Genomic DNA, 23,790 nt, shown 5'->3' with positions numbered 1-23,790 from the left:
TCAAATCCACTATCCGATCCTCGAGCAACAACATGGCCATCTTCAGACGCTCCAAATCCGAAAAGCCCGTGCCCCGAGACCCTCCATCCGGCAAAGGTCCCTTGGGCTACAGAAAATCCAAACCAACAATCCTCCGCACATTCACGGTAACAGTCTATCTTCTTGCCACCATATTCCTCATCCTGGTGGAAATAGGTAACATCAACAACAAAGCCGTCATCCGGTCGACCTACTTCCTCAAGATCGAACTGGCAAACATCATCCCGGCATCGGTACCCAATGCAGTCTTCATCAACAGCATTGCCCAGTCCATCGGCCTGCATGACTTCTACCAAGTCGGCCTGTGGGATTTCTGCGAAGGATACAATGGCGAGGGAATCACGTATTGCTCCCCGACCAAGACCTTGTACTGGTTCAACCCCGTCCAAATCATCCTGAACGAACTTCTGGCCGGGGCATCAATCACCCTCCCCGCCGAGGTCGTCACTGTCCTCGACCTCGTCCGACTCGCGTCCGCGTGGATGTTCTCCTGCTTCCTCATCGGCACGTGCCTGACATTCCTCTGCATTTTCGTCGCTCCCATGGGATTCTCGCAGAAGCCGCGGTGGCAGCACAAGACGAGACGTATTTTCCTCCGTCAGTTCCCGATCTCCTTGCTGACCCTGGCTGCGCTGCTGTTTACCGCAGTGGCGTCCCTGATCGCGACCATCATGTTCGTCATTTTCCGCGACAAGTTTTCCGGAGCCGCGGACTTGAACATCCACGCACACTTGGGGAAGCCGATGTTCGCGTTCATGTGGATTGCTACGGGCCTGGATTTAATCGGGTTTCTCATGCAGCTGGGTACGTGTTGTGGGGTCTGTTGCTGTACGGGGAGGAAGAGGGCAGTCCGACGGAGTCAACTGTACGAGGCTGAGCGCACAAGTGCTGATAACACCGAGGAGAAGACGCCGCGGGAAGTCGACAACAGTCCCGGGGCAGAGGGTTCCTCCGGTGGCATACTTGGGCTTAGGAGAGGGGAGCGAAGCTGAACTGGACCATTCACTTCGCTGCTTCTTCTTATGTCACCCTGTGGTAGCTTACCATACACCCACAAGCAAGCGGAAACCGAGCTCCGCGTAGAAGTTCCTGCATAGAAGGATTCAAGCAGGGTTATACCGTGGGCGTCAGCTTTGACCTTTACTTCTCTCGGATCGAAAAAGTCGTCCTGACTGCGATCTTTTAATGCATTGTCCTTCCTGGTGATACACTTAGATTTTTGATCCATTTTTGTCCTCCGCTCAGACAGATGGCCTCCTTCCAGATTTCTCGTTTCCAGATGGCCTCAGGTCGCAGACCTCTGGTAGGCCCTGCCCACTTCCCCATGACCCAACACCTCGGCCGCGCCCTCTGCTGTTACCGCACATTCCAACTTTGTCTTTTTCAAAAGGCGACCCACTCCTGTATCCAGACCAGTCCGCCGCTCCCGCTCTCCTGCCATCTATTCTCGCCGGTCCACAACCCTGTTCCTCGCAACTTGCCCTCCCTTCCCTCCCTGTCGGCGTGGCAATACCTCAACAGGACCCTTCTCTCGTCCAAGAAGAACGTGATATCCACCCACTTGGGCTCCAACTCATCCGCAACAGCACCGCACTTGACCACCGCGTGTTCTTCGATACTCGATATCTTTTCCGCGATGGAATATACCCCCAAAGTGTCCCATACGCGGGATTGGATTTCCGACTTGTTAAGCAGGGAAGTCACCTGATGACGCACCTTTGTAGATCGACAATGGGTAGCCCCTACATAGAGTGGGGGTCCGATCCCGCTGTCCATGCTCATCGAATGTTCATCGTACGCGAAGAAGGACGAACGGTTCAAAATGCCCTCGCTAAGGACCAACAAGCGGGCAAAATGGGCGTTCAAGGCCTCTTTGCGCTCTGCGTAGTTGCGACAGGACTTGTGGCAGTCGCAAGTTTCGGGCGGGTCACACAGCGGCACGATCACTTCACCCGTGTCAGGGGAGTGGAAAGCCATTTGTGCAAGCAATAAGAGGTACGCGGCTTCACGATACGCCTTAAGAAGCTGAGCAGGGTGGCGATCCTCCGGGTTACTCTGACATTTTTCGCTCTTGCTGTATTCTGCGTAGGCCATACTCCACTGCAACAAACGGGATATGTGCGTCTGGTGACGCTGAAATCCTGTGCCTATCAGCAAGCCCTGCTCGAGAAGGGTCCACGTGTGCCAGATCCATTTTGCTTCCGTGAAGAGCTCGTCGCGGGCCTCTGAGAGTGAATCGAATGCGCGAGGGATGATGTGGGGATTTGGATCGGGGAAGGACTCGGTCTCCCGTTCGGTTGGGGAAAAGGGACTTAGATAGGGGGCCGGCATTGACTCTTCCGGGTCGCTCAGCATTTTGGCTGCCCCTCCAAATAGGCGGACAGATTCAAGCTCTAGTCTCAGGAATAGGCGCCGCAGACTGTCGTGGCCTATCTCCACGGCGCGATATTGCGTATCTTTGTAAGTTGTGCGCATCTTTCGACTCAGCAGGCCCTTCAGGGCGGCAGTCATATGCATTTGTGCAGTATCGTAATTGCCCTGAAAGGTCTCAAAAATGCTGAATAGTTTCATCACAATCATGTTGATCTCGGCCGCATTCGGGTGGGAGGCCATATCATCCGACAACTTTCGAAGCGCCTTGTGGTACAATTTGTCTGCAATATCACAATACTCAAATGCCTCGCGAGAAATCCCCAGCTCGAACCTTCGATGCACAGCACCCACAGCGGCAGCGGCAGCAAGTACCGTGGGATGTTGGTGGCATGCTCGCAGGATATATGTCCGCCAGATCGAGCTGTCAAAGTATGCGGCGAATTCGGGCCCAGTGCGAGAACGGAAGAAGTCGAAACAGAAAAAGTCGTTGTCCGACTCAAACATGACGTTCGATGGCGACCGGCAGAGTTTGTTGTTGGCAGGCTTGATTTTGGACCCGCTGATGGCAGGGATGGCAACTTTGTCTGCGCTCGTCTTCTGTCGTTTCGAGTCGGGTTCAATGCACTGAGGTGATGACCTTTCCGATGTTGAATGTTGATCAGGGGATTGACTGACATAGCCGTCGCATTTTCGACCAGTGCTTATACAACGTCGACAGAAGGGTTTCTCCTCGTCACACTTCTTTCGCCGGATTTTGCACGTTATGCATCCAGTTCTGACCTTATGATGCGTTTTGCGAGTCCTCTTGGGCTTCTCCATCACCGGGAGGTCTTCGATCAATGCTATGGTTGTCATTTCGCCAAAGTCCACAGGATTGAACAGTTAGCTTGAAACCCGGGACAAGAGACCATTGTATACCTTCAAAAGCGGGGCATGGCGATATATGTAGAGCCGCCAGAGGCAGGTTCTTACCGAATACGTGCCATGGCCTTTGCTAATGTACCATGCATGCAGAGAAGAACTTGCCTCTTGAAAGCAGCCCGAGTTCCTGACTAATGAACGATGCTGGTCGATGATTGGTGTGAGCGTACATTTTTCGACTCAATATGCTGGACAGACTCCAGTTGCTGACATGACGGTCCAGGCAGCAACGTCGTTGGGATCCATCAGATTGGCTCCTCAATGCCACGGGTATCCTGGCAAGCTTAGCCCGGTGGTAAGCGGGTGGAGGTGTGGCTTGCCCCGGCCCAGGCATTTTACTTCATCTGAAGCAGCTTTGAAATACTGGATTCGCCAATTCCAGAGCAACGGAGTTGGTCATTCTCCATTGCAAGTGGACGAATGCAAAAGCCTAGCGGCATAGCTGGGTGAAATTGGGAAGAAAGATATTGTCCTCGCTCACTGTCCACCTTCGCCTGAGAGGTGATCCTGCGCACCAGGTGAAGATGTGGCTGGACCAGTGGTCGTTGTCAGGTGAGCAGAACTGGAAAATGCGGAGGTGAAGCGTGGCCGAAGCATGATACTGTATGAGCGAGACCCTGGGGAAGATTGTGTTTCCGGACGCGGGTAAAGCTGATCGAACCGGGGTAGTTGGGGGGATGGGCAAGATGGGCAAGATAGATAGGTGCTCGCTTGAACAGGTGATGGATGGTGAGCAGCAGGTGACAACAATATCGGAGTCGGCGTCGGTGTCGGAAGCACGAAGCTGCGGAGGCCGTTTCGCCCCGCGAATTCTGGCACATAAACATTGACACTCACACCGCAGCATAATACCAACTACCAACTACCAACTACCACTCCTCCTCCCCACGTCCCAAGTACAGCCGTCTCAGACCCTCTCGGGCTTCTTATACCTGCCCTCGATCCTCACATACTGTATTCATTCGTCATGACTCCTTCCAACAACATCGCCTATACCGCCCCCATCAACCCTCCGTTAGCGTCCCCCAAACTCACTCTCCCGCAAATCTGGCAAGGTCTCGAGCTGAAGATCCGGGCTGGACAGGACTTTGTCGGCGGTGCTCTCCTCTCCACGGACGTCATCTCTGAGTCAACGGATGACCATGGCCGCCCCGTCACAGTGCGCGAGGTCGTCTTCAGAGACGGGAACAGGAGAGTGCGCGAGACCTGTGTGGCCTTCAAGGCGATGAAGGTCGAGTTCCACCAGCCCGATGGCTCCAAGGTGCAAAACATCATCTCCCAAGGGCAGGGCGCAGAAGGCGAGGATCTGTACATGACATACACGTTTGAGTGGCTGCATCCCGAGTGTGAAGGTGATGTCAAGGCACTGGAAGAGAAGAAGCAGAAGGAGACCAAGATAGCCAAGATGGCGGTCGAGGAAACCATAAGGGTCATGAGAGACATGGTCAAGGACGGCAGGATCAAATAGGCAGGACATCTGAGGGATGGAACGATCCTCACGGACGAAGATCATAAAGAAAGAAAGACGGCACGGTAAGGGTCATCCTCGGAGTGCAGGGCGCCACAACTGGTCTCAGTTGTTGATAGAGGATGCAGGCCATCGGCCTTTGCAGGTGTTTCAAAAGAGGCCTGTCTATGAACACTAGCCACAGACACCAATGCGGTCCCGCAAGAGCCCTTCAGATTGCTCACCTTTAGCAATACCAAAGTACAGCATGCTCACAAAAATTCCAAACTCCCGCAGGGACTTACATCAAAGTCTGCCCCCATATCCCTCCCCCCATTCTTTTCGTCTTCCAGTAATGCTCAGATTTGCAAAATCAACAAAGTCAGAGTGCTGTCTTGGAATTGCCCAGAGTGCGTCCCAAGCTTATCTCTTGGTGAAAGTTTGGATCGTTGCGTGAGTGCTGTCCTTGCAATAGTCGTTCCGCTGCAGCGACCCGTGCGGCCCTGAAGATATTCTTCTTCGCTACCCTTGAACAACAGGACCCAGCAGCCACTTGCACGGCATTTCAGTAAGGTACCAGCCCTTCATACAACATACACTAGATGAAGAAAAGGGGCATCATTCCGAGGCCCACACACAAAAACAATGTGCCCGCGGTCGCAGCTGCAATCCTTAGGCTGTCCGGGAGACCGATCTCGGCCGTGATGATGCTTATCCAGACATATCGAACCAGCAAGACGAAGAGCATCATGAATTGCACAAAACTCCAGCCTAGCACCTCATCATATTGCATCCGTCGCTCGTTGGACGCCTTGATTGCCATGCGGATCAACATCGCGGCATTTGAGGTGAAGTAGAGAAGGAAGAAGAACATTTTGGCAACCTCTTCTAGGGTGGCCTGAATTCTTTTCTGCAACCGAGTTCTTCGCGCTCGACGTTGGTCGTCTCTCTCGATCCGGAAGCGATCAGACTGGACGGTCCTCTCTAGGCCGCCGGCCCCATCAATTTGACTGACAGAACGCAAGTGGGAAGGACTGATCTACGGGTGGAGAAGTCAGCACTCTTGACGATTCTAGTAACCATCTGCTCTTCTTACCAAGTTCATCTGGGATACTGGGCGTGAGGAAAACTCGTCTTGTCCGGACTCAAAACCGGGACGCATGTTGTTCAGCGGAATGCCGTCCACCTCGCAACTCCCGTGCAGACTTTGACCACGAGAAGGTGGCGAGTACCTCGGGGGTGCGTCGTCCATCTTGAGAGCACGACGGTAAATACTGGCGTCGAGTGATGGCGCGACTGGTGAGACGAACAGTGTCCTAGTATGATCCAGGGGGGGAATGTGACGCCAGCGAGGTGGCGGCTGCGGTGCTAAAACGTAAAGTGGACGGTAGCAAGTTGCCAAACAGTTAAGAAGCTTCTACTATGCACAATATCGAATACTTGAATGTCACAAATCAATGCTTCTGACTGGAGTGGAAGAGGACGGACTTGGATCGGACAGTTGTAGTTTTGAAACGATGCAGCCTGCGGGCAGCACCAAGGTGACTGTTTCCCTCAGAAGGTTCGCTCCCATCGAAGGGCAGTAGCTGAGCACGATGCGAGCTCGGCTGGCAGAGAAGGAGCAACCGTTCTGGAAGGCGTGGTTCGAATCAAAGTTTCCACAAGGGAAACAGCGATTCTTGTAGACCGGCACAAAGAGCAACCCGATTCGACAACTCCTTGCTGCTGAAGTTATGTACAAAGATTTCCAATCCGGGAATACCGGTGTTGATACAGGACATGACATCGTGAGTTCATTGAGCACATAAGGCGTGTGTGTGAAGCATCTGCCGGGAATATCGGCGAGCCCTCTTCATCGATGGGGGTAGTCGATCACGCCCAGACTTCTTCGCATATCCGCCAGACGGTCCGAGACTGGCGAGGCCGGACGAGGTGGTTCTCCTCCATGACCTTCTTTCTCGAGATCGTGGTCTCGGACTTTCTTCCGGCCACCAGACGCAAAAGTAAAGTCCTTTAAGCTCGGAAGCTTGGAGATCTTCCTGCCTCCTTTTCCGACGGATTCCCTCCCGTTCGATTGTGAATGAGTGATAGAGTCCTGCCGCAAGCGCCCCATAGGGCTGCTCCTGGGACTGTCATCCAAATTTTGCATTGTCTGGAACTGGAGGGGATTCGTGTTCAAAGCGTCGGAGAATTCCATTTGATCATCCCCTTCCTTGTAGTCGTTGGGATCGCCGACAAGGGCAAAGCTATGCCTCCTTAATTCTTCCTTTCGCATTCGCCTGATGCCAAGACGCTTCAGTTCGGTCTTGAAATCGTCCAGCATGATTGTATCGGTGAGACACTTGAATACAAGGCTCAGTTTCCACCACGGATTGATCCTGTACATCCCTTGGTCAGTCCCGGACCATAAACGCGATTGGGAGAGCACATACCCGTCAGTGCTGCCAGTGAAATTGTGAATACTTGCCGCAATGTCGACCGCGGTGAAGATGAGGGAGAAGCAGATGGCGTAGAGCAGAATGCCAAACCGAGGAGATCGCTTGATCAATTCAAAGACCCCCGTTCCGTACACGGAGTTGATGACATAAAACAGGGTCAGGCACGTAAACACCCACCATGGATCCCTCATGAGCGGCTCGTAGGGCCGGACCTTGACGTAAAAGTTGTTGATGTTGTTGAAAAACCGGAAATTGTTCGAAATCTGCCAGCAGATGAAAGGCACCGTGAGTGCTAGAGTCCCCAGGTATATTCTCCGCACCCACTTGCCGGTTTCGGGCTTGAACATGCTTCTGGAATCCATGAAGAAAGGCTTGATTTTCATCCAGGCGACAATGTTGTGGACGATCCAAGAAATATACAAGAGCGTGGCGGTCGACGACAGGTACCAACCGTAGCCCGTAAATCCCATGAAGCAGAATGTTCCTGTGGGAGAGATTAACCCGTTTGTCACCGAATACTTGGCTCGAGGGGAGGGGAATTGGGTCATGCTTACCATGCGAGAGTGCTGCAAGTTGCTGGGGAGGAAGTTGATGTGTCAGCTTTGCATATCCCTGGTTGCTTTTCTTTTCTGCACACAAACATGGTCGACTTACCTCGACTAAAATCAGTTTGTGCAAAAGAACACCCCTCCTCATATTTGCAATGGTAATGCATGCCATAATGACGAGCGCGCCGACCATGAATCCTTCAGACCAGCCTTCCAAAATGAAGTCCTCATCTGAAGCGAACGCTCGCCAATCACCCTCTCCCGTACCAACTGAACCACTCTCATTGCGCCGGGATATGATCAATTTTGGAGCCATTGGAGCTATCGAGTCAAAGACGGGAGTCGCTCATATCTCGGCCATGAGACATTGAGGGTAATGCTAAGAGGCGCCAGAGAGATATGAGTGAGAATGTTGGATTTGAAAGAGCAATTTCTTTTGCAGCAGCGGTGAGGCCTTTCCGCCGCAAAATCAGGTCGCTGTACGACGCAGTCCTGGATTGATCGGTCTAGAAGGCAGTTCGTGGAACGTCGAGCGTGGTAAATGTCGCTCGGCCGAGTCGCAAGGTGTGAATATCGAAGGCAGCACAGTTCGCGATGACCAGTAGCGGCAATAGAGGCTGGCTGAGACGAGTCGGGGCCGGACAGGTTGAAAGACAGATGGGACAGGCGAATTGTAAGAGGAGAGTGCGAGTGATCAGTGAGAAGGTCGGCGACGCGATCGCAACGGTAACAGCGACAACATCAGCGCAAGCGACACCGACAACGAGAGTGAGCAGCTGAAGAAGACCACGTCGGGACTCAGCTGCGCCCCAGGGCCATATGAGCGACGGCCCAGTGGAATGGAATGGGCTAAAGCCGCATATCGGAAGGGTTTAGAGCTGATGTTGGACGATGGACCATGAGATCGTCGGGTCACAATGCATGGACTGGGTTGCAAGCGACCTCGAATCAGTGAGGGCGATGGAGTGGGCAGACTGGGGTAGTGGGCTGCCTTTGCGCAGTGGTGAGTGACGATTTCGTAGTTCGCTGGCGACGGCGAAGAGTCGGACAGCGGGCGAGCTGACGAGTGATGGATGACGGTGGGTTACCAGGGGGGGATCTCCAGTCGTGGCTAAAAGTCGCCATGCCCGCCTGACAAATGGTATGGGGGAATGTGCGGTCCCAGCAGGCGCCCATTAGCCTACCAGTGCAAGTAGTGCCTCGTAGGCTCCCAGAGGCTAATACTGGCACTCAGGTTAGTTAAAGCCCTGTTCAATCAAAGCCCCCAAGCCCCGCAAAGTCGCTGTCCCGGCCCCTGGAGAGCCGCCAGGTGGTTGCAGGTAGTGGAAGCCATGACGCACGAGTGACGCTGCCCCAGCTCACCAGCTCACCAGCTCACCATCCGCTCACCACTTCACCAGCTCAAAGGCACCAGGTGCTGACCTGTGCTCCGTACCAGGGCACCACCGATCAAGGTACGGGCATTAGAGAAACGGGATCCATGATGCAAATGAACCCGAGAATACCACCCACCCTGCATTTGCGAACAACCCTGTCAACCAATTGACTCCCCCATCAAAAATAGTCGTGCGGTGCTTGTTCGAGGTGAGGCAGACTCAATCCCTCCTCATTGTGCGTTCATCACTTTACTAGTAGGCTCGCTACTAGCTGCTCTGCCTTGCCGGTTCCGCGTGGCAATCTTAAACTCGCTAATAGCATTCTTGCGTTGACCCGAGTACGTCGAAGGCAGCTTTTAGGGCCACGAATCAAAAAGGAGACTCGCCAGTGAGGGAGGGGCAAAACGGTGCAATAGGATATGTGAATGAATTTAGAACCTTGGAGGTATACAAAGCTCGGTCAATGTGGAGAGAAGAAAACTGCCTTGCGCCGTGTTCCTGCCCATCATGTTCGATCAACAAAACCCCAATGCATGCAGCACGGAGAAGGAGAAAAGCCGATGGTCGGTAAAGTTACATTCTCAATGATGCATGGCCGTCCAAGTTATAACGTGCCTCTTTGTCTTCATGCGAAACCCTTACTTCTCAAAAAGGGCGACCTTGGTCCCCACACCGCTGGCCAGCGTCACCGTCAACCACTCGCGCCACTCCCGATCATCTCGGCTCTCGATCCTCGGGAAGGTCTGGATCAGTCTAATGGTGGCATACGATGCTTCCATCAAGGCATACTGCTGGCCCACACAGATGCGAGGCCCTCCGTTGAAGGGCAGGTATTCCCAGCCTGGTCTCAAGGACTCCCATCGCTCCGGCTTGAATTCTAGCGCATCAGGTCCATAGAAATCCTCACGTCGGTGCACTGGCTCAATTATCAGTATCTTTGCAGGCGCAGGGACTTTCTCGTGGAAGAGGACTTACTTGACCAAGGCGAATATGCCACCACTTGCCCCTTCCTGACCAACACAGGCGCCTTGCCGTCCATGCCTCCACCAAGGGGCAGGATGGTGTCGCGGATGGCTTCACGACTGTTGCCGGGCACGACCGGCATCAGCCGGAGTGACTCGTTCAGCGTCCATTTCAGGTATTTCATCTCCTTGATCGTCGTGTAGTCTGGCTTCTCGCCGCCGAGTCCATCCACCTCGGCCTTCAACTTGGCCCAAATGTCCGGTCGCTTCGACAGCACGTGCCAGGTGTTGGACAATAAGCCCGCCGTGGTGTCGCGGCCCGCGAGCAGGATGTTCAGCAATTCCGAACGAAGGGCGTACGGATCTTGGGTCTGGTTGAGCAAGGCGTGAAGGAAGACGTAGCGACTTTTGGGGTCCCGCTTCCCGGACCGCAATTCCTCCATGGCTTCCTGGATGATTCCGTCCGCAAAGTCGTGGATAATCTTGACGCTCTTGCGCCACTTCGCATCCGGGATATAGTCGATCAGACCTCCCGTCCGGAAATTCTTTCCACAAGCTGCCAAAGAATTCGTGCGTTAGTCGACTTTCACCAAGGATGGGCCAACACAAACGCACCTTCAGTGACATAGACAAAAGCCTTGACAAAGTCATTGGCTGACTTGGTCTCCAAGCCTGGGGCCAGGGTGTTGGTCGATCTGCCAAACAAGAACTCGGTCGCAGAATCCATGGTCAAGCCGAAAAACAAATCTTGCAAGTCGACGGTCGATCCATCACGAGGGACAGAGTCAATAAGATGTGAGACGTGCGCTTCAAACATCTCGAGGTCGGCCACCTGCTGACGGGTGAAGTTGGGTCGTACCATGGCACGAGATCTCTCCCAGGCCGCGCCATCGTTGGCGAAGATGCCATGGCCGAAGATGGGGAGGAAGACCTGTCTCCTTCTCTTGCCCAGGGAGTAGTCCTGGAACTTGGTGGAGAGGATGGTCTTGATGATCTCGGGTTCGATGGTGGAGATGACTATCCCCCCCCCCCAAATGAGCCCGCTGTCCTGCCCCGAAAAAAAGGAGAGAAGGCACTTACCGGTGTTTTTGGCCAGCTTGACTTTGACGGTGTTTCGCCCATTGCTGAAATTTCTCAGCCGGGTCGCCTCGTGCAGTCGACCCTCCCGGCCCGATTTGATCATCAGCTTAATCACATCCATGCCGTAGAGTTTGCCCATGATTCCTTGGTGAGGGTACCACACGACCTCCTCGCATCCATTGTCCCGGATCATTCGGCGCCTGCGGGCACCGGTGGTCAATTCATAGTAGATCCGATGGAAGGCATAGATGGCGACAAGAGCGACGAGCAAGACGGGGATGGGAATGTGAGGGATGGACATGACGGCCATGTTTGGGTGTTGGATAAGTGAGACACGGTCAAGAGTGGGAACAGAAATATCACAGTGGCTCCGACACCGTGGCTGTCGAGGACTATTTATTCAGCTGTGGTGGACAGCTAGAAGGATTTGAGGGAGTTTCCCAGTGGGTGGCCTCGGTGCAAAAGCCAGGATTGGGTTTGAGAAGTGTCGGGAGTGCCGCCAAATGGAACAGCTGCTCGATCCGAGCAATCGGTGTCAGCAGGGCACAGGCGCACAAACAAGCAGTAGCAAGCGAGGTGAGGGTGAGGGTGAGGGCGGGAGGGTTGTCTCAGCTCCCCTGTTGATTGTTGATTGTTGATTGTTGGTTGTTGGCTGTTGGCTGTTCAGTCCGTCGTGAGTGACGGGTGACGATGGAAGGAGGAGAAGGATGCTTGGTTATGTATCACCCTGATCACCCCAAAGGTTCACCAACCGACGCCATTAAAACATGTGTGCCGGCGGCCCAGTTGTAAAGAGCTGATCCTACTGATCAGACTTGCAAAAGCCAAAATGGGGGCTTTTAGCGAGGAGCGTCGTGGTCGCTCATTGAGTCAGGCCTCTAGGCTCCAGGATATTCTTGCTGGAACCGACTCGGAATGGCCCTCATCCCCGGACGACGAGCCTGGCTCTGTCCTTTTGGGATTTCTACACGAGCCTTAAGACGGAGGAAAGACCCGGAAAAGAGTAATTAGTAGCAAAATACGGGGAAGACGATGAATGGAGTTTGGCCCAAGAAGACAGAAGACGCTTGGCCCGTGGGAAATTGGCTTCCAAGAACTGGCTATACAAGTACAAGTACTGGCACAATGACGTTGCCGAGGCACAATCGCGGCACGTGGCAGTAATTTGACTTTTGCTGCAGTGGAATGAGGCGGGCGAACTGCAGTGAGAGTGAGAAACAACCACGATTAGGACTCCCTTGGACCCCCTGCTGCGGTGAGATCGAATTGTGAACAAACATAACAGAGCATTGTGTATGTATTTATGCCATGCTTCCTTCGCATCCTTCCGCTCCTCGACGTTGCCTTGTTTCCTCTCGGCCACAGTCAGCAAATCCTCCTCCACCACAAAATGCGACAATGCCGACTGCCAAATGCCCCGACGGCTCAATTGATTGTCCCATTCCACCGTCGGCCAGTGGACCGACTTCCACCATCGAGAGGTCCCCGTAATGGGGAGTTGCATAGTGCCCGTTTCCCATCTCGACGGCCAAAAACTTATACCAACCCTGAAAACAACATTCCCCCACGTAGCCTTGCGCCCCATGACACCTCTCATCTCTCTATTCCCACAACCAGACCTGTCCAGTCAAGTCAAACAAAGGAAAAATGTCCGACCGATCCGAGATATATTTCCCTCGCTCTCTTGGCCCTGCCCTCAACGCCCCCCCTCCCCCCAGGCTGCGAGGCCACCAGCCGCGACCATTATTATTCCCTTTCCTGCCGGCCTTGCTCGCGACCTCGATCACTCTTCCCTCGTCCACGATACCCTCCTCTCGCCCCGAAACTGCCACCACCTCCACCTTGCCCTCGTCCTCGGTCTCCTCCACCACTGGCTCTGGCTCGACTACTGCCTCCGTATCTGCCGCCCCTACCACCACCACCTCTACCTTTACCACCCACTTTGAAGTCAATCTTCTTGAGTGGACGCTCCACCATGTCGAGCCCATCAAGCCCTAACTTGCCCCTCCTCTCTTTGCTTACTTTCCATGGCTGGAATATTTCTTGTGCCTCCTCCAGCCCTCGGAGCTCTTCTACCCAGGCCTTGCAATACTCGCCTTGGGGATCGTAGTCACAGCCTTGCTTGATAGGGTTGAACACTCGGGCTTCGCCTCTGGGATCGTTGCCCACGCCAGCCACGTACTGCCAGTTGCCCCAGTTCGAGCTGACATCGTAGTCGGTCAACATGCATTCATACCACTCGGCTCCTAACTTCCAGTTCATGCCAAGCTGCCTGGCCAAGAAGCTTGCCACGTTTTGTCGCGCCCGGTTGCTCGTGTAACCCGTGTGGTACAGTTCCCGTTGGCTCGCATCGATAAAGGATGTTCCTGTTGTCCCGCGCAGGAATCGGTCTAGCATTTCGGCAACTTCCGGGCCGCTGCCTTTGCTGCCAGGCGTCTTCCACGCGTACGAGTGGTCGTTCCGAAACCCTTCGAGCCGGAACAACCGATGACCAAATTTTCGCGTAGAAAGTCTCATATAGTCTCGCCACAGAAGCTCGAAGCGCACAGCAGCGGTGCCTGCGTTCTCGCCCTGGCCGTATCCCTTGGTGCCTTGGTATCGCTCGTCCTGGCCTTCCTCGAAGTCGAGCAATCGGGAATGTATTTGGCGAGCGGTGATGCAACCGAGTGCCAGCCAAGCGGAGAGTTTGGTCGAGAAATCTGTTCCTAGCAAGCCATTGCGGGTATCTTTGTACCCGGTCATGACCCCCGACTCAATGAGATGCTGGATTCGTTGCAGTCCTTCGGCGGTACCGCCATGGAAAGGGTGAGCAGAACTGACTCCAGAGGACGGGAAAGGGGGTGGGTTGGAGAGAGGAGGTTTGGCCATCAACGGTTTCAATAACACCGATTCCAATTTTGCATATGTGTCGGGCACCGAGAATGGATGAGGCTGCAGCGGCATGAAAGATGGCAGCGGCGGCAGCGACGGCGGCACTGGCAAGGTCTTTCGAGGTGCATCTCTTAACGGTTCTACCGACTTCCGGTAATTTGTGAAGACGTCTGGAAGATCAGAAGGTTTGTCGAACGGCAAATCTCGACTGCGACAAGTTAGTCTAGCGAAATCTCTGACTTCTTGTCCGCGCATACTCATCGATAAAATATTTCTCATCCAGCCATAGTCTGAAAGGTGTCCCGAATTTCTCGGCAGCTTTCCGCACCTCCCGTTCCTCTCGCTTCTCCTCCACGCCTTCTTCCTCCGTCATCCAAACTGCCGAAACCGATACTTCGTCCTGCGCTCGCTGGAACTGGTTCAAAATGTCTTCGACAACCGTGCCTAGAAGGCCGACGTGGATAAGGAGACCATTGCCCAGCTCCTCGAGCTGAGATTTGACATCCCAAATCGACTCCGCGAGAAATTTGGCTCGGTGTGGACCACATCTCCAGAACTTTCCCACCTCCGAACGCGCTTCAGGGAAAGGTGACTTTGAACCAGATTCAGAGAGAAATCCAGAGACCTCGACTTGTTGGGCAGCAAAGACATACAGGGGGAGAACGTGGGTGAACGGTCTTTGTGCCTGTTGGGAAAGCTGGTGGATCTCGTGGAAGACGGGATTGTCGGGAAGTCGGAGATCTCGTCGCAACAAGTATACGAGCACACGCTGTGCAGTCATTGGGACTAGGTGCAATGCCGAGGATGTTTTTTGGTCATAAGATTGGCCTGTCTTTTAACCAGCACTGGATTGTGGTGTCAAACAAGCCAGAACGATGGGTCCCGTAACGTCGAGGTTTTCAACAGATATTCACTCGTGCGAACAGAGATCGTAGAAGCTTTGTCGTCGAAAGGGTGTTCCTGCGGGCTGAGCTGTTGATTTATGGAAGTGTCTGAGGGAGAAACAGGGCCGCCTGGGTACGGAAACTTTGGGGTCAGAGTCCGCGGAAAGGGCGAATCATGAAGAGCTCACGAACACAAAACAAAGAGACTGACAGAAGTGGCCCCCCAGTAACGAATCACCGATCCTAGCTAATCAGCTCACGACACACAGCAGTCAAGTCCTGATTCCAGGTGGTGGATATGATCGACCAGGGTAGAGTGCAGCCAGAGAGGTTCTAGATCGGTACATTCGACCTGGTTTGAGTGGCGATAGACCAATGGGGCAGGATCAATATGCCTTTTGAGACTAATTCTGCTCGAACGAAGATGAAGTCAAGGATAAGATAGCATGGAATCCACCGGGGGGCCTTGACAAAGCGGAGCTAGGATGAACGACATCTGAGAACCAGGTTTGAACCTTGGAGAAACTCGAGGATTAATGGAAGGATGGATAAGGCCCGCAGGGCGTTGGCATTGTGTCAAAACGTACGGGGAAGGATGGATTGGTGGAAGGGCCGATTTGTGGCTGAAGCAGGACAAAGGCAGCAGAGCAAGCATCATGGCGTGACGCGAGAGAGAAGATGGGTTGGAAACAAGGTTCGATCTGAGGTCGGGAGTTATCGATCTGCAAGATCGATAGTGGAGTTCGAGAGTGGTACGAAGTAGCGCCGATCGACCGGGGACTACACGGACTGTCGGTCTGCCTTTTCTATCATGCAACCGATTGCGGGCAAAACGTGGGCTTCGAGGGCGGGGTTTGTGTTGTCAAAGCATGGCTGCCGTAAGTTTTGACGTACAAGGCAGAGTATCGGTGGATGTGAGGAAGCGAAGGACAAGCTGATTCGAGCAAGCTCTTCGCTTGACTGGCTGCAAGGTAAACTTTGTCCGGCAGCAAATGACACAAGGACAAGCCTGCACCTAGCTGCAACTGGATGGCTAGGATGGGCGTGGTCGTTGGAATCCATGGCGAGTCCAAATAACTCGCGATTCGGTACCGTCACGCTGGCTAAGTAGCCTTAGCCACATCCCCTTGCGTACTGGCGGCATTAATAATCATGCCCATGTCAGAGGGAGGGCTGAGTATGTGTGTCTGAATTGATGTTTCTTTCGACTCGCCCAGCTCCTCGCGACCCATCTTTCTTCCTGAGGTGGACCATGTCGTCCGACTCGTCGTGTCTGTCGACCGTAGAGATCGTGGAACCTTTCATCAGTCACCAGCGCAACACGAGATGAGGAGCCGAGAATTGCACAAAGTGCTGCATTTGTCTGGTGGTCCCGCAGGTGCTAGTCGTATGTATGGTCGGGCGGTTCTTGGTTCCGGCCAGGGTTCCATTGCATTGATCTTGTGTCAAGGCCATGGAGGGAAATGCAGCGGAAGCCTTCAAATTAGACAAGGAGTGGTGGCTGCGAGGCCAATGTGAGAGTGACAGAGGAGTGACAGAGGGAGAATCCACTTTGGTAAGTGGCCGCGCCACATGGCTTGCTGGATTGCTGGCTCCCCAGCTTGCCAGGTATCGTTCTTGGCGGTGGGGCTCTGAGCGCCACGTGACTCGGTTTCCCCACAGTCTTGGAATGCGAGAAGGCTGAGAAAAGGGGCGGCGATGGTGGATGGTGAACTCGGAAGGCGCTGTGCTGTCGGCGCCTCTTCCGCAAGCGAGGCTCGCGCCATTTGCAAGCCGAAACCAAGCCACAGTCGCGTGGCCTGCAGGGATGTTCCCAGACACGAAATTTGACCTTGACTTCATCCTGAACACATGTCACTGGTAGACGCGTTAGACACCACTGGTTGGTTCATCAATGGCAAAAGGCTCCAAGCTGCAATGCTATGCCATGATACGGCCTCTGCCCGAAACGCTGCATTTTATATCGCACCACGACGCATGATTTGGACAACTACCAAAATATTTTCACTAAAGTCCTAAGTTTCCGTCACAAATTTTGGAGTATCCTCTGTCCTCGGCCTGCATCTGCCGCACAATCACACGCCCGACCCAAAGAAAGCTACCAATGTAGCCCTGTGCTGTCATGCCTGTCCGCTGGGTATAATGAACAAAATGGTATATCAGAAATGCCCATTCCTAGCAAGAGAATCCGTCAAATCCATCCGTCTCATTCCGCCTGTCGCTGGCGTTCTGCCGATCCATCAAGTCATAACCCGAAGATACATCGAATACAAAGAAATCCCCAAGACAAGGGCCTCCCACTAAGATATTGTACAGTCGCTCGATGAAAGGAATAACATGCGATCAATGGAGCCAAGAGTATGGCGTCATTAAGCCGCGGTCGCAGCTGCTGGGCTTTCGTTGATGCCGTCACTCCCAGATTCAGACTTGATGCCGTCGTCTCTGGTCGCCGTCTCGGGCGGCTTTCCATTGCCGCATCCTTTGACAAGGATATGTCGCTGCGATGCAAGTTAGTCTAGTCGCAATTCGAACCAGTCGTCCGTACTTACTTTGAGTGCGTCCTTGCGAGAGAAGCTCTTGTCACAATGACTGCAGGGAAAAGGCTTGACGGCAAGGTGGATCCTCTTGTGTCTTTTCAAATCATGGTTGCGGTTGAAACTTTGAGGGCACTGATCGCACTTGAACGGGCGATCATGTGCTGGTTGTTGTTGAGGAGTATTGCTCCGTTGGTGGCCATACATGGTTTGCGGGTTTGCCGCGTACCCGCTGTTAAAAGCCATAGGCAACATATTGGGTTGCATATTGCCTACCATGGCCATTTGCGCACTTGGACTATGGACGTTGGACATGATCGGACCAGGCATAGCGGGCAACGAATACGACGGTAGGGGAGGGCGCATAAAAGGAACGTGAGGTTGAGGTCCTTGATGGAGCGGTGGCGAGACTCGAGGAGCGGAAAGGGAATGCGGATGAGGGCTTTGTGATACTGGAGCCGCGGATGGGTAATGATAACCTGGATGTTGCTGGGCCGCAGTTGTCATGGCTGTATACAAGGCGGGATTCGAAGCAGCTCTGCTGACTCCATCGCCCGGAGTCACAGGTGACTGCTGGCTGGGAGGTCTCACACCGGTCGGCAATGGTGTTATGATGCTTTGCTGGGCTGTTGGGTGGGTAGCACTTGTAGGAGAAGAGAGCTGCAGAGAGGCCCCGTACGGTTGAACTGAGTGAAGATCATATGGCGGAGGTGGCAAAGCCGAAGCTTCCCCAGCTGTGGGCGAATTGGTGCTATTCCTCAATGAAGCACCCGGCATTGGCGAAAACATAGATCGGGCGGAGACGAGAGATCCATTCTGCCAGGAAGGGGGTGTAAAGCCCGTGTGGTAGCCAGTTGGCGTGTTCCCTGTTCCAAATAACGTGGGCGTGTAAGGCAGCACTGGAGCTGCGGCGCTGTTTGGAGTGGTTCCGGTGGGAATAGCAGAGGAGGCAGCGCTGTTGTCGGAGGCTGAATTGGACGGAGGAGTCAGAAGCTGGCCCACGTTGATGGGGGGTGGGCCGGCTTGAGATGTATTGATCCCCGAAAGGGAAGGGAATTTCTGACTTGATACCACCGGGTTGAACTGTAGAGTATTGGGAGGTGGGAGCTCGAGACTAAAGGCGGCTTGCCTGCGCTGGCTCAGGCTGGAAGGTGTGGTGAGGCCATCGAGGGATGTCCCCATTGGAAGGGGGACTGCGACAGACGCCAGAGTGACTGATGGGGGAGTGTTCAAAGCGAGATCCGCTGCTTCTGAAAATGAATGAGAATCAACAGACCAGAAGAGATCGATCTAGCGACAAATCGAAGGTGCCTCTTTGCTGTACGCTTCTCGGCAATGTTGACGACGGAGGGTAGAAAGAGGTACGAGCAGATCAGGACCGTTGTTCTTGACCAAGTGCTGCTTTTTGAATGAGTCAATAGTGGGATAGCATCGATTATTGCGACGATCGGATGAAGCTATATCTTGTACAACTTGCAGTTCTCGAAAACAAGCCAAAATGTATGTGATCTATCCCAACAGGGCCTATATGCGGTGCAGACCAGTCCTTTGCAGCAAGTGTTGTTGTTGTTGTTGTTGTTGTTGTTGTTGGTGGTGGTGGAGTAGTCGCGAAGATCAGCTTCTCGGGCTGGGAACGCGGCTGACTTGTGCGGGCTTTCTCAGTGGTCGTGGGGCTTTTTATGGTCAATGGGTCTCCTTTCACCAGATAATCGAGGGCAAAGATCTGCACGGATTCAACCAAGACCGATAGTGACAGTACTCCTGCTGGATTTTGCAAGCGGAGACAGTGAAAGAAATAGTGCGGCCTCAGTCGATACCTCTGAGCTGAGAAGAGGAAACGGCGGCGGCGGCGGCGGCGGCGGCGGCGTGGAGGTACGGCTGTTCACACGAAGACAAGAAGAGGATGAGAAGAGGATTTTTGAAATCAGGCTATGAAGAGGGCAGTTCGGGGACGATTTCAAAGATTGAAGAGTACTCGAGGTCGCGATCCTTTTGGTCGGGGCAACACATGGCGCTCTTAGCGGGCAGCTGGCGGCCGGCTGGCTGGACGGGCCTGTCGCCTTCGTCGCCTAAAAAGAAGAGAGCTGGTCGAAAATGGACGGCGGAGACAGGAGGTGCTAGGATATGATGGGTATGGTCGCGATGGGTGTTGCTTTGCGGGCTGTAGACTTTGGGACGGGGTGGGGGGGAGGGTGTTTTTTTTCCTGGCCATTTGGCGCTGAACAGGATAGACTGGGGAGGTGAGCAAGGACGGGCAGAGAGCTGATTGCTGATTGCCGGGATAGACTGGTGTGAACAAGGTGTGGAGCTGGCCATCTGGCTTGTCGGCTCGGTGGTCATGCAGGCAGAGGAGAAGAGAGTTTTTTCAGGGATGATGGTGGGCGGGACACGGAAGAGGCTAAGAGTCGAGACAGGGAGGCAGGGGGAGGAAAGCGAGGAAGGTTGGGTGAAGGGCCGTGTGAACGAAGGGAACGTGTTTTAGGAGTCGATGGCTTGATGGGAGGGATAGCTCTGACATGGGTCTCTGTTCGGCTGGGGTCTCAGTTCCCGATGGTGCTGGATGTTGACGAGGAGGAGGAGAGGAAGAAGGACACCGCAGTCTGGACCGAGCGCTGCAGGCAGAGAGAGTCTGATTCCCAAACGGGATCGCGAGAAATTGGATCCTGAGGCAGGGCTATGCTGGAAGCAGGTTAGCACCGCGAGTGTGATGAGTATGTGCTTGGGTGCATGGTGGAGTATGTCGTTAGCAGTTTGTAGGTAGAGGTTTTGGGAAGTTGGAGGGGTGGATTTGTGTGCGATGAATGCAGCGGGCAAGAAGCAAGCGCTTGGCGAGGAGGAAGAGAAGGGAGGGTGCCTCAGTCCCAGTGTCGAGTGTATGAGTGGTAGCAGTACTGGGTACGGGGAATTGAGAAGCTGACTGGTGACCACACCTACGGAGTAATACCAACTTTGAAGTAAGTACCGAGATATTCCAGTACATACGGGTTGATGGCCCCCCCCTTTCACCAACATTCTTAACTAAGGTTACTCAGAATTACACACCTGCCCTTAGCTACAAGTAGGTGCCTACCAAGTACATACCTCCTGTTTGCTCCTGTGTAGGTGGTATCGTGTCACCCAGAGAACACGACGGCAATACTCATCCCCGGTTCACAGGCACCTAGACACAGGTGTCGAGCTAGGTGCCCAAGTGCCCATATGTCCCAATTCCAACGTGTTGCACCTGCCTAATCAATTCTAAACACTCGCTATTAGGTACCTTGACCATCACTTGCGTCCCCCGTACTAACTGCCCGTGACTGTGCAGGTACCGACTCGTCGTCCTGTCTGACTGTGGTATCAGTGTAATTCCCTATCATGGTTATTTGGCCTTTCTCTTCTATCCATCCTTTGTTATCCTCCCCCGGCCCCCTTGAACATTCTCTGTAATATTGACTCGTGTTCGGCGTCCATCTCGAGGTGTCCACCCTGCATCAAAATTGGTTCTTCACTCACCCCCCTCATTATTTTTATCCTCAGTTCCAAGGAAAATCCTTTCCCGACATGTATCCTAGTCCTGGTCATTTGGCCCGCATGGTCTGTGTGTTTTTTGTCTTTATCTCGACCGTGCTAACTTCAACAGACCTGGACAGGCCCCATTCCAGGGAACCTTCTCACCCAGTACCCCGTACCTTCGGTTCTTTTGCCAGTGGTCACCATCAGTCCTCGACGTGCACTTGTGTCTAGTGTGCCCAGAACCCACGCTTGTTCTTTCACCAAGCTCACTAGCTAGGCGAGAGAACCCAAGCTATCCTCTCTACCGATCTCCTATCCTCCCCAGTCCATCATCGACCTAGCTCTGTCGGGGTTAGGGAATTACAAGACAGGAAAAAGGAATAAACCTCTGGCGCCGCGAGTTCGCCGCAAAGGACATCACCTGGCTAACCGTCACGGCCTCGCCGTTGACCAAAGGATGATTCAGGGGGTTTCCCTTGCGACCACGAGCCACAGACGCCCAGCCCCTCGACACATGCCCGTGCGAGTACCCAGTAGATTCCCCAGCACCGCGTCCGGATCTTTTCCGACGTGGGTTGGTTCAAATGGACGTCTGTCAAGAGTTTCTCTTGATCCGAGGTTTTGTCCTGCTTCGACTGATGGTCAACCCCGCCATTACAAGTCTTTTGCCGAAGCTGTCATCTCGAGACATCGCCTTTTTAGCCCCTCTCCCCTGGCAAATAGGTCACGCTGCACAATCACAATCTATATATGGCGGTGATATGCAGAACAGACCTGCCTAGGGCATGTCCAATGAATGGGTTACAATCAGACTCTGTCTCTACGCGGCCTGAGGCAAAGTCCGCAAGCAGTGGTCACTACCATCTGCCTACATATGCGCACAGACATTTGGGGTTAAAGCTGCCTTCAGCAGTGACAGACTAACCCCACCGCCACCTTTCTCCTTGGCCCACTAATGAGCAGCAATATAGCTTGGGGCTAATTCTCGCCACAATGTACTGGTGCCGTCTCCTATTCGGCGGCTCCCTTTCAAGCGACCTGAACTTTGGCAGCGGATCAAGCAATTTCCAGAGCCATGTGGCTGCCACCTCATTTTTCGATGCCCCTAAGCCGTCGTGGGTTGATCGGGCGCTGCGTCGAGCACGCTTGTTGGGCGTTTTCTTGTTCCGCACATGCATGCAGAATCCAATCCAGCCACGCTCCACCCACATTAAGACCATTCGACTCTTCCTGGAAGTTCAGCCAGCCATAATCGTGTTGCAGAAACAGCCACCACAAACTAGACGGCGCCAGCCAACTCTTTTCTCCCTTAACAGATCGATCTGTTCCGCGCCTTGAGGCTGCCACGCTTTTGTGACATTCATGCAAGGACGCAGAACGGGCCGTTCAAACCTTCCAATGGAGTTTGGATGCCGCTCTCTCCCAGCGCACGCCCGCCGATTTGCGTGGCCAAGCTGGGCCGCAAGACCTTGATGCCCATCTCAGTTCCTGTCTGGTACCGATTTTCCTGCTGTTCAGCCATGGCTATCGCCGACCATTCACTTCTTTCCTTCCGGTCTTCGCTGATCGAAAAAAAAAAAAAAAATTAATAGATAATACTCGACTTTCAATTTGGGCAGTGTTTGGTCAGTCGCGTGGTCGAGCGCTCCATGCGATTCGCTCTTGGCCATGAGCTCAGTAAGCGCTTTACGTCAAACCTGATCCCCAAAACATCAGGAGCAATTTCGGAGAGCTGGGCTTGTCACGAGGCAAACTAAGTGCCCGGGCTCGCTGAAGGGGGCCTTGTGGGCACTCGATCAGCAGCAACTCTAAGGGATAGCCAATGGTCATGCTCCCTACGCGAACCGCTATACCGGTTTCAAGACTCTCCCAGAGATGCCCCTGCAGATCGCGTCTTTTGACCTTCGTTGCTGACACCCGCTTGCCGGGGTTTCTGGGGCTGCTCCGCTCCGGCAGGCTCATTGGGCTGAGAGTGCGCTATTGGTTACCCTCATGGCGTTTTCCGAAGGAACTCCCTGATATACTCCATCCGTATCCAGCCTTACTGACGTTTCGCAGTCGAACACATCTCATGCCGTTTGGACATTGTAGATTTTCAGCCTCCTTCCGACTTGTGCCAAAAAGTCTAGACCTCGTATCAAGCAGCAGGTCGGAAATTGTGTCCACCGACTGACGGTCTTTTGCCGCCAGCGGATCGTTTGACCCGCGTTTACTACGTACAGACAATACCGGTTTCTTGAGTTACGGACTTGACAGTCCCGTAAGCCGCATTGCCCACTGTTTGCCATTTCTTTTCCTTTTCACGTGTTATTTGGACCTTGAAAATCAATAGATCTCTGGATTGCGAGTGGAGCCTAAGCATGCGTCTGCCCCCTTTTGCCTCGATAGGTCTGGGGCGTCCAGGGCTGAAGCGGAATATCCTTCCTCCTACCAGAGATGTGCAATCTCGGCTTTTTTCTGCCAGAACTCGAGGACTCATGTCCCTCAACAATATGTTTCGGGAATCTGCATGCGGCTCCACGAACAGCAACATTGTCACGGACAGGAGGAAAATGAATCCGTTTCACGGTAAAGGCTGCAAACGTTGCACATGGCGCAGGCAAAGTTCCCAACTCCTGGCTCTGACATATTGGGCTTTGGTTACTGCGATGCTTTTCCTGAGCTTGGGTTCAATCTCTCGTGATGCAATTCACGGGTTGCAGACTCTAAAATCATGGGTCGAGCTGATAGTCCCATTCCAATTGTACAAGTCTGACTAGATCCGTCTCCCCTGTCACCCGCTAAGGACGCGCAGTAACATCTGCTTGATTCTGCGCCGGGGA

The 23,790-nt window shown here is 53.6% G+C and overlaps 8 protein-coding genes across 8 annotated transcripts; 2 read left to right on the top strand and 6 right to left on the bottom strand.

Moving 5' to 3' along the window:
* Positions 1 to 32: 32 nt before the first annotated feature.
* Positions 33 to 1,012, top strand: A1O5_11372 (uncharacterized protein; the record flags this gene model as incomplete). The annotated part of the gene is made up of 2 exons (XM_007751944.1): positions 33 to 843; positions 942 to 1,012. The coding sequence occupies 2 exons, from the start codon at positions 33 to 35 to the stop codon at positions 1,010 to 1,012; spliced, it is 882 nt and encodes a 293-aa protein (XP_007750134.1).
* Positions 1,013 to 1,422: 410 nt separating this feature from the next.
* Positions 1,423 to 3,267, bottom strand: A1O5_11371 (uncharacterized protein; the record flags this gene model as incomplete). Its single annotated transcript, XM_007751943.1, has 1 exon — positions 1,423 to 3,267. The coding sequence occupies one exon, from the start codon at positions 3,265 to 3,267 to the stop codon at positions 1,423 to 1,425; it is 1,845 nt and encodes a 614-aa protein (XP_007750133.1).
* Positions 3,268 to 4,300: 1,033 nt separating this feature from the next.
* Positions 4,301 to 4,801, top strand: A1O5_11370 (uncharacterized protein; the record flags this gene model as incomplete). The annotated part of the gene is made up of 1 exon (XM_007751942.1): positions 4,301 to 4,801. The coding sequence occupies one exon, from the start codon at positions 4,301 to 4,303 to the stop codon at positions 4,799 to 4,801; it is 501 nt and encodes a 166-aa protein (XP_007750132.1).
* Positions 4,802 to 5,378: 577 nt separating this feature from the next.
* On the bottom strand, positions 5,379 to 5,654 carry A1O5_11369 (uncharacterized protein; the record flags this gene model as incomplete). Its single annotated transcript, XM_007751941.1, has 1 exon — positions 5,379 to 5,654. One exon carries the CDS (start codon positions 5,652 to 5,654, stop codon positions 5,379 to 5,381), a length of 276 nt encoding a protein of 91 aa, XP_007750131.1.
* A 978-nt stretch (positions 5,655 to 6,632) lies between these two features.
* On the bottom strand, positions 6,633 to 8,082 carry A1O5_11368 (uncharacterized protein; the record flags this gene model as incomplete). The annotated part of the gene is made up of 4 exons (XM_007751940.1): positions 6,633 to 7,158; positions 7,213 to 7,702; positions 7,773 to 7,794; positions 7,873 to 8,082. 4 exons carry the CDS (start codon positions 8,080 to 8,082, stop codon positions 6,633 to 6,635), a joined length of 1,248 nt encoding a protein of 415 aa, XP_007750130.1.
* Positions 8,083 to 9,780: 1,698 nt separating this feature from the next.
* Positions 9,781 to 11,494, bottom strand: A1O5_11367 (uncharacterized protein; the record flags this gene model as incomplete). Its single annotated transcript, XM_007751939.1, has 4 exons — positions 9,781 to 10,058; positions 10,118 to 10,660; positions 10,720 to 11,121; positions 11,185 to 11,494. 4 exons carry the CDS (start codon positions 11,492 to 11,494, stop codon positions 9,781 to 9,783), a joined length of 1,533 nt encoding a protein of 510 aa, XP_007750129.1.
* Positions 11,495 to 12,930: 1,436 nt separating this feature from the next.
* On the bottom strand, positions 12,931 to 14,836 carry A1O5_11366 (uncharacterized protein; the record flags this gene model as incomplete). Its single annotated transcript, XM_007751938.1, has 2 exons — positions 12,931 to 14,263; positions 14,313 to 14,836. The coding sequence occupies 2 exons, from the start codon at positions 14,834 to 14,836 to the stop codon at positions 12,931 to 12,933; spliced, it is 1,857 nt and encodes a 618-aa protein (XP_007750128.1).
* A 2,472-nt stretch (positions 14,837 to 17,308) lies between these two features.
* On the bottom strand, positions 17,309 to 18,655 carry A1O5_11365 (uncharacterized protein; the record flags this gene model as incomplete). Its single annotated transcript, XM_007751937.1, has 2 exons — positions 17,309 to 17,437; positions 17,489 to 18,655. The coding sequence occupies 2 exons, from the start codon at positions 18,653 to 18,655 to the stop codon at positions 17,309 to 17,311; spliced, it is 1,296 nt and encodes a 431-aa protein (XP_007750127.1).
* Between the last annotated feature and the right edge of the window lie 5,135 nt (positions 18,656 to 23,790).

Source organism: Cladophialophora psammophila (assembly GCF_000585535.1).
Source record: "Cladophialophora psammophila CBS 110553 chromosome Unknown aczJe-supercont1.25, whole genome shotgun sequence".
Taxonomy (NCBI): domain Eukaryota; kingdom Fungi; phylum Ascomycota; class Eurotiomycetes; order Chaetothyriales; family Herpotrichiellaceae; genus Cladophialophora; species Cladophialophora psammophila.
The sequence above is the reverse complement of the archived record's forward strand: the minus strand, read 5'-3'. Positions and strand labels throughout refer to the sequence as shown.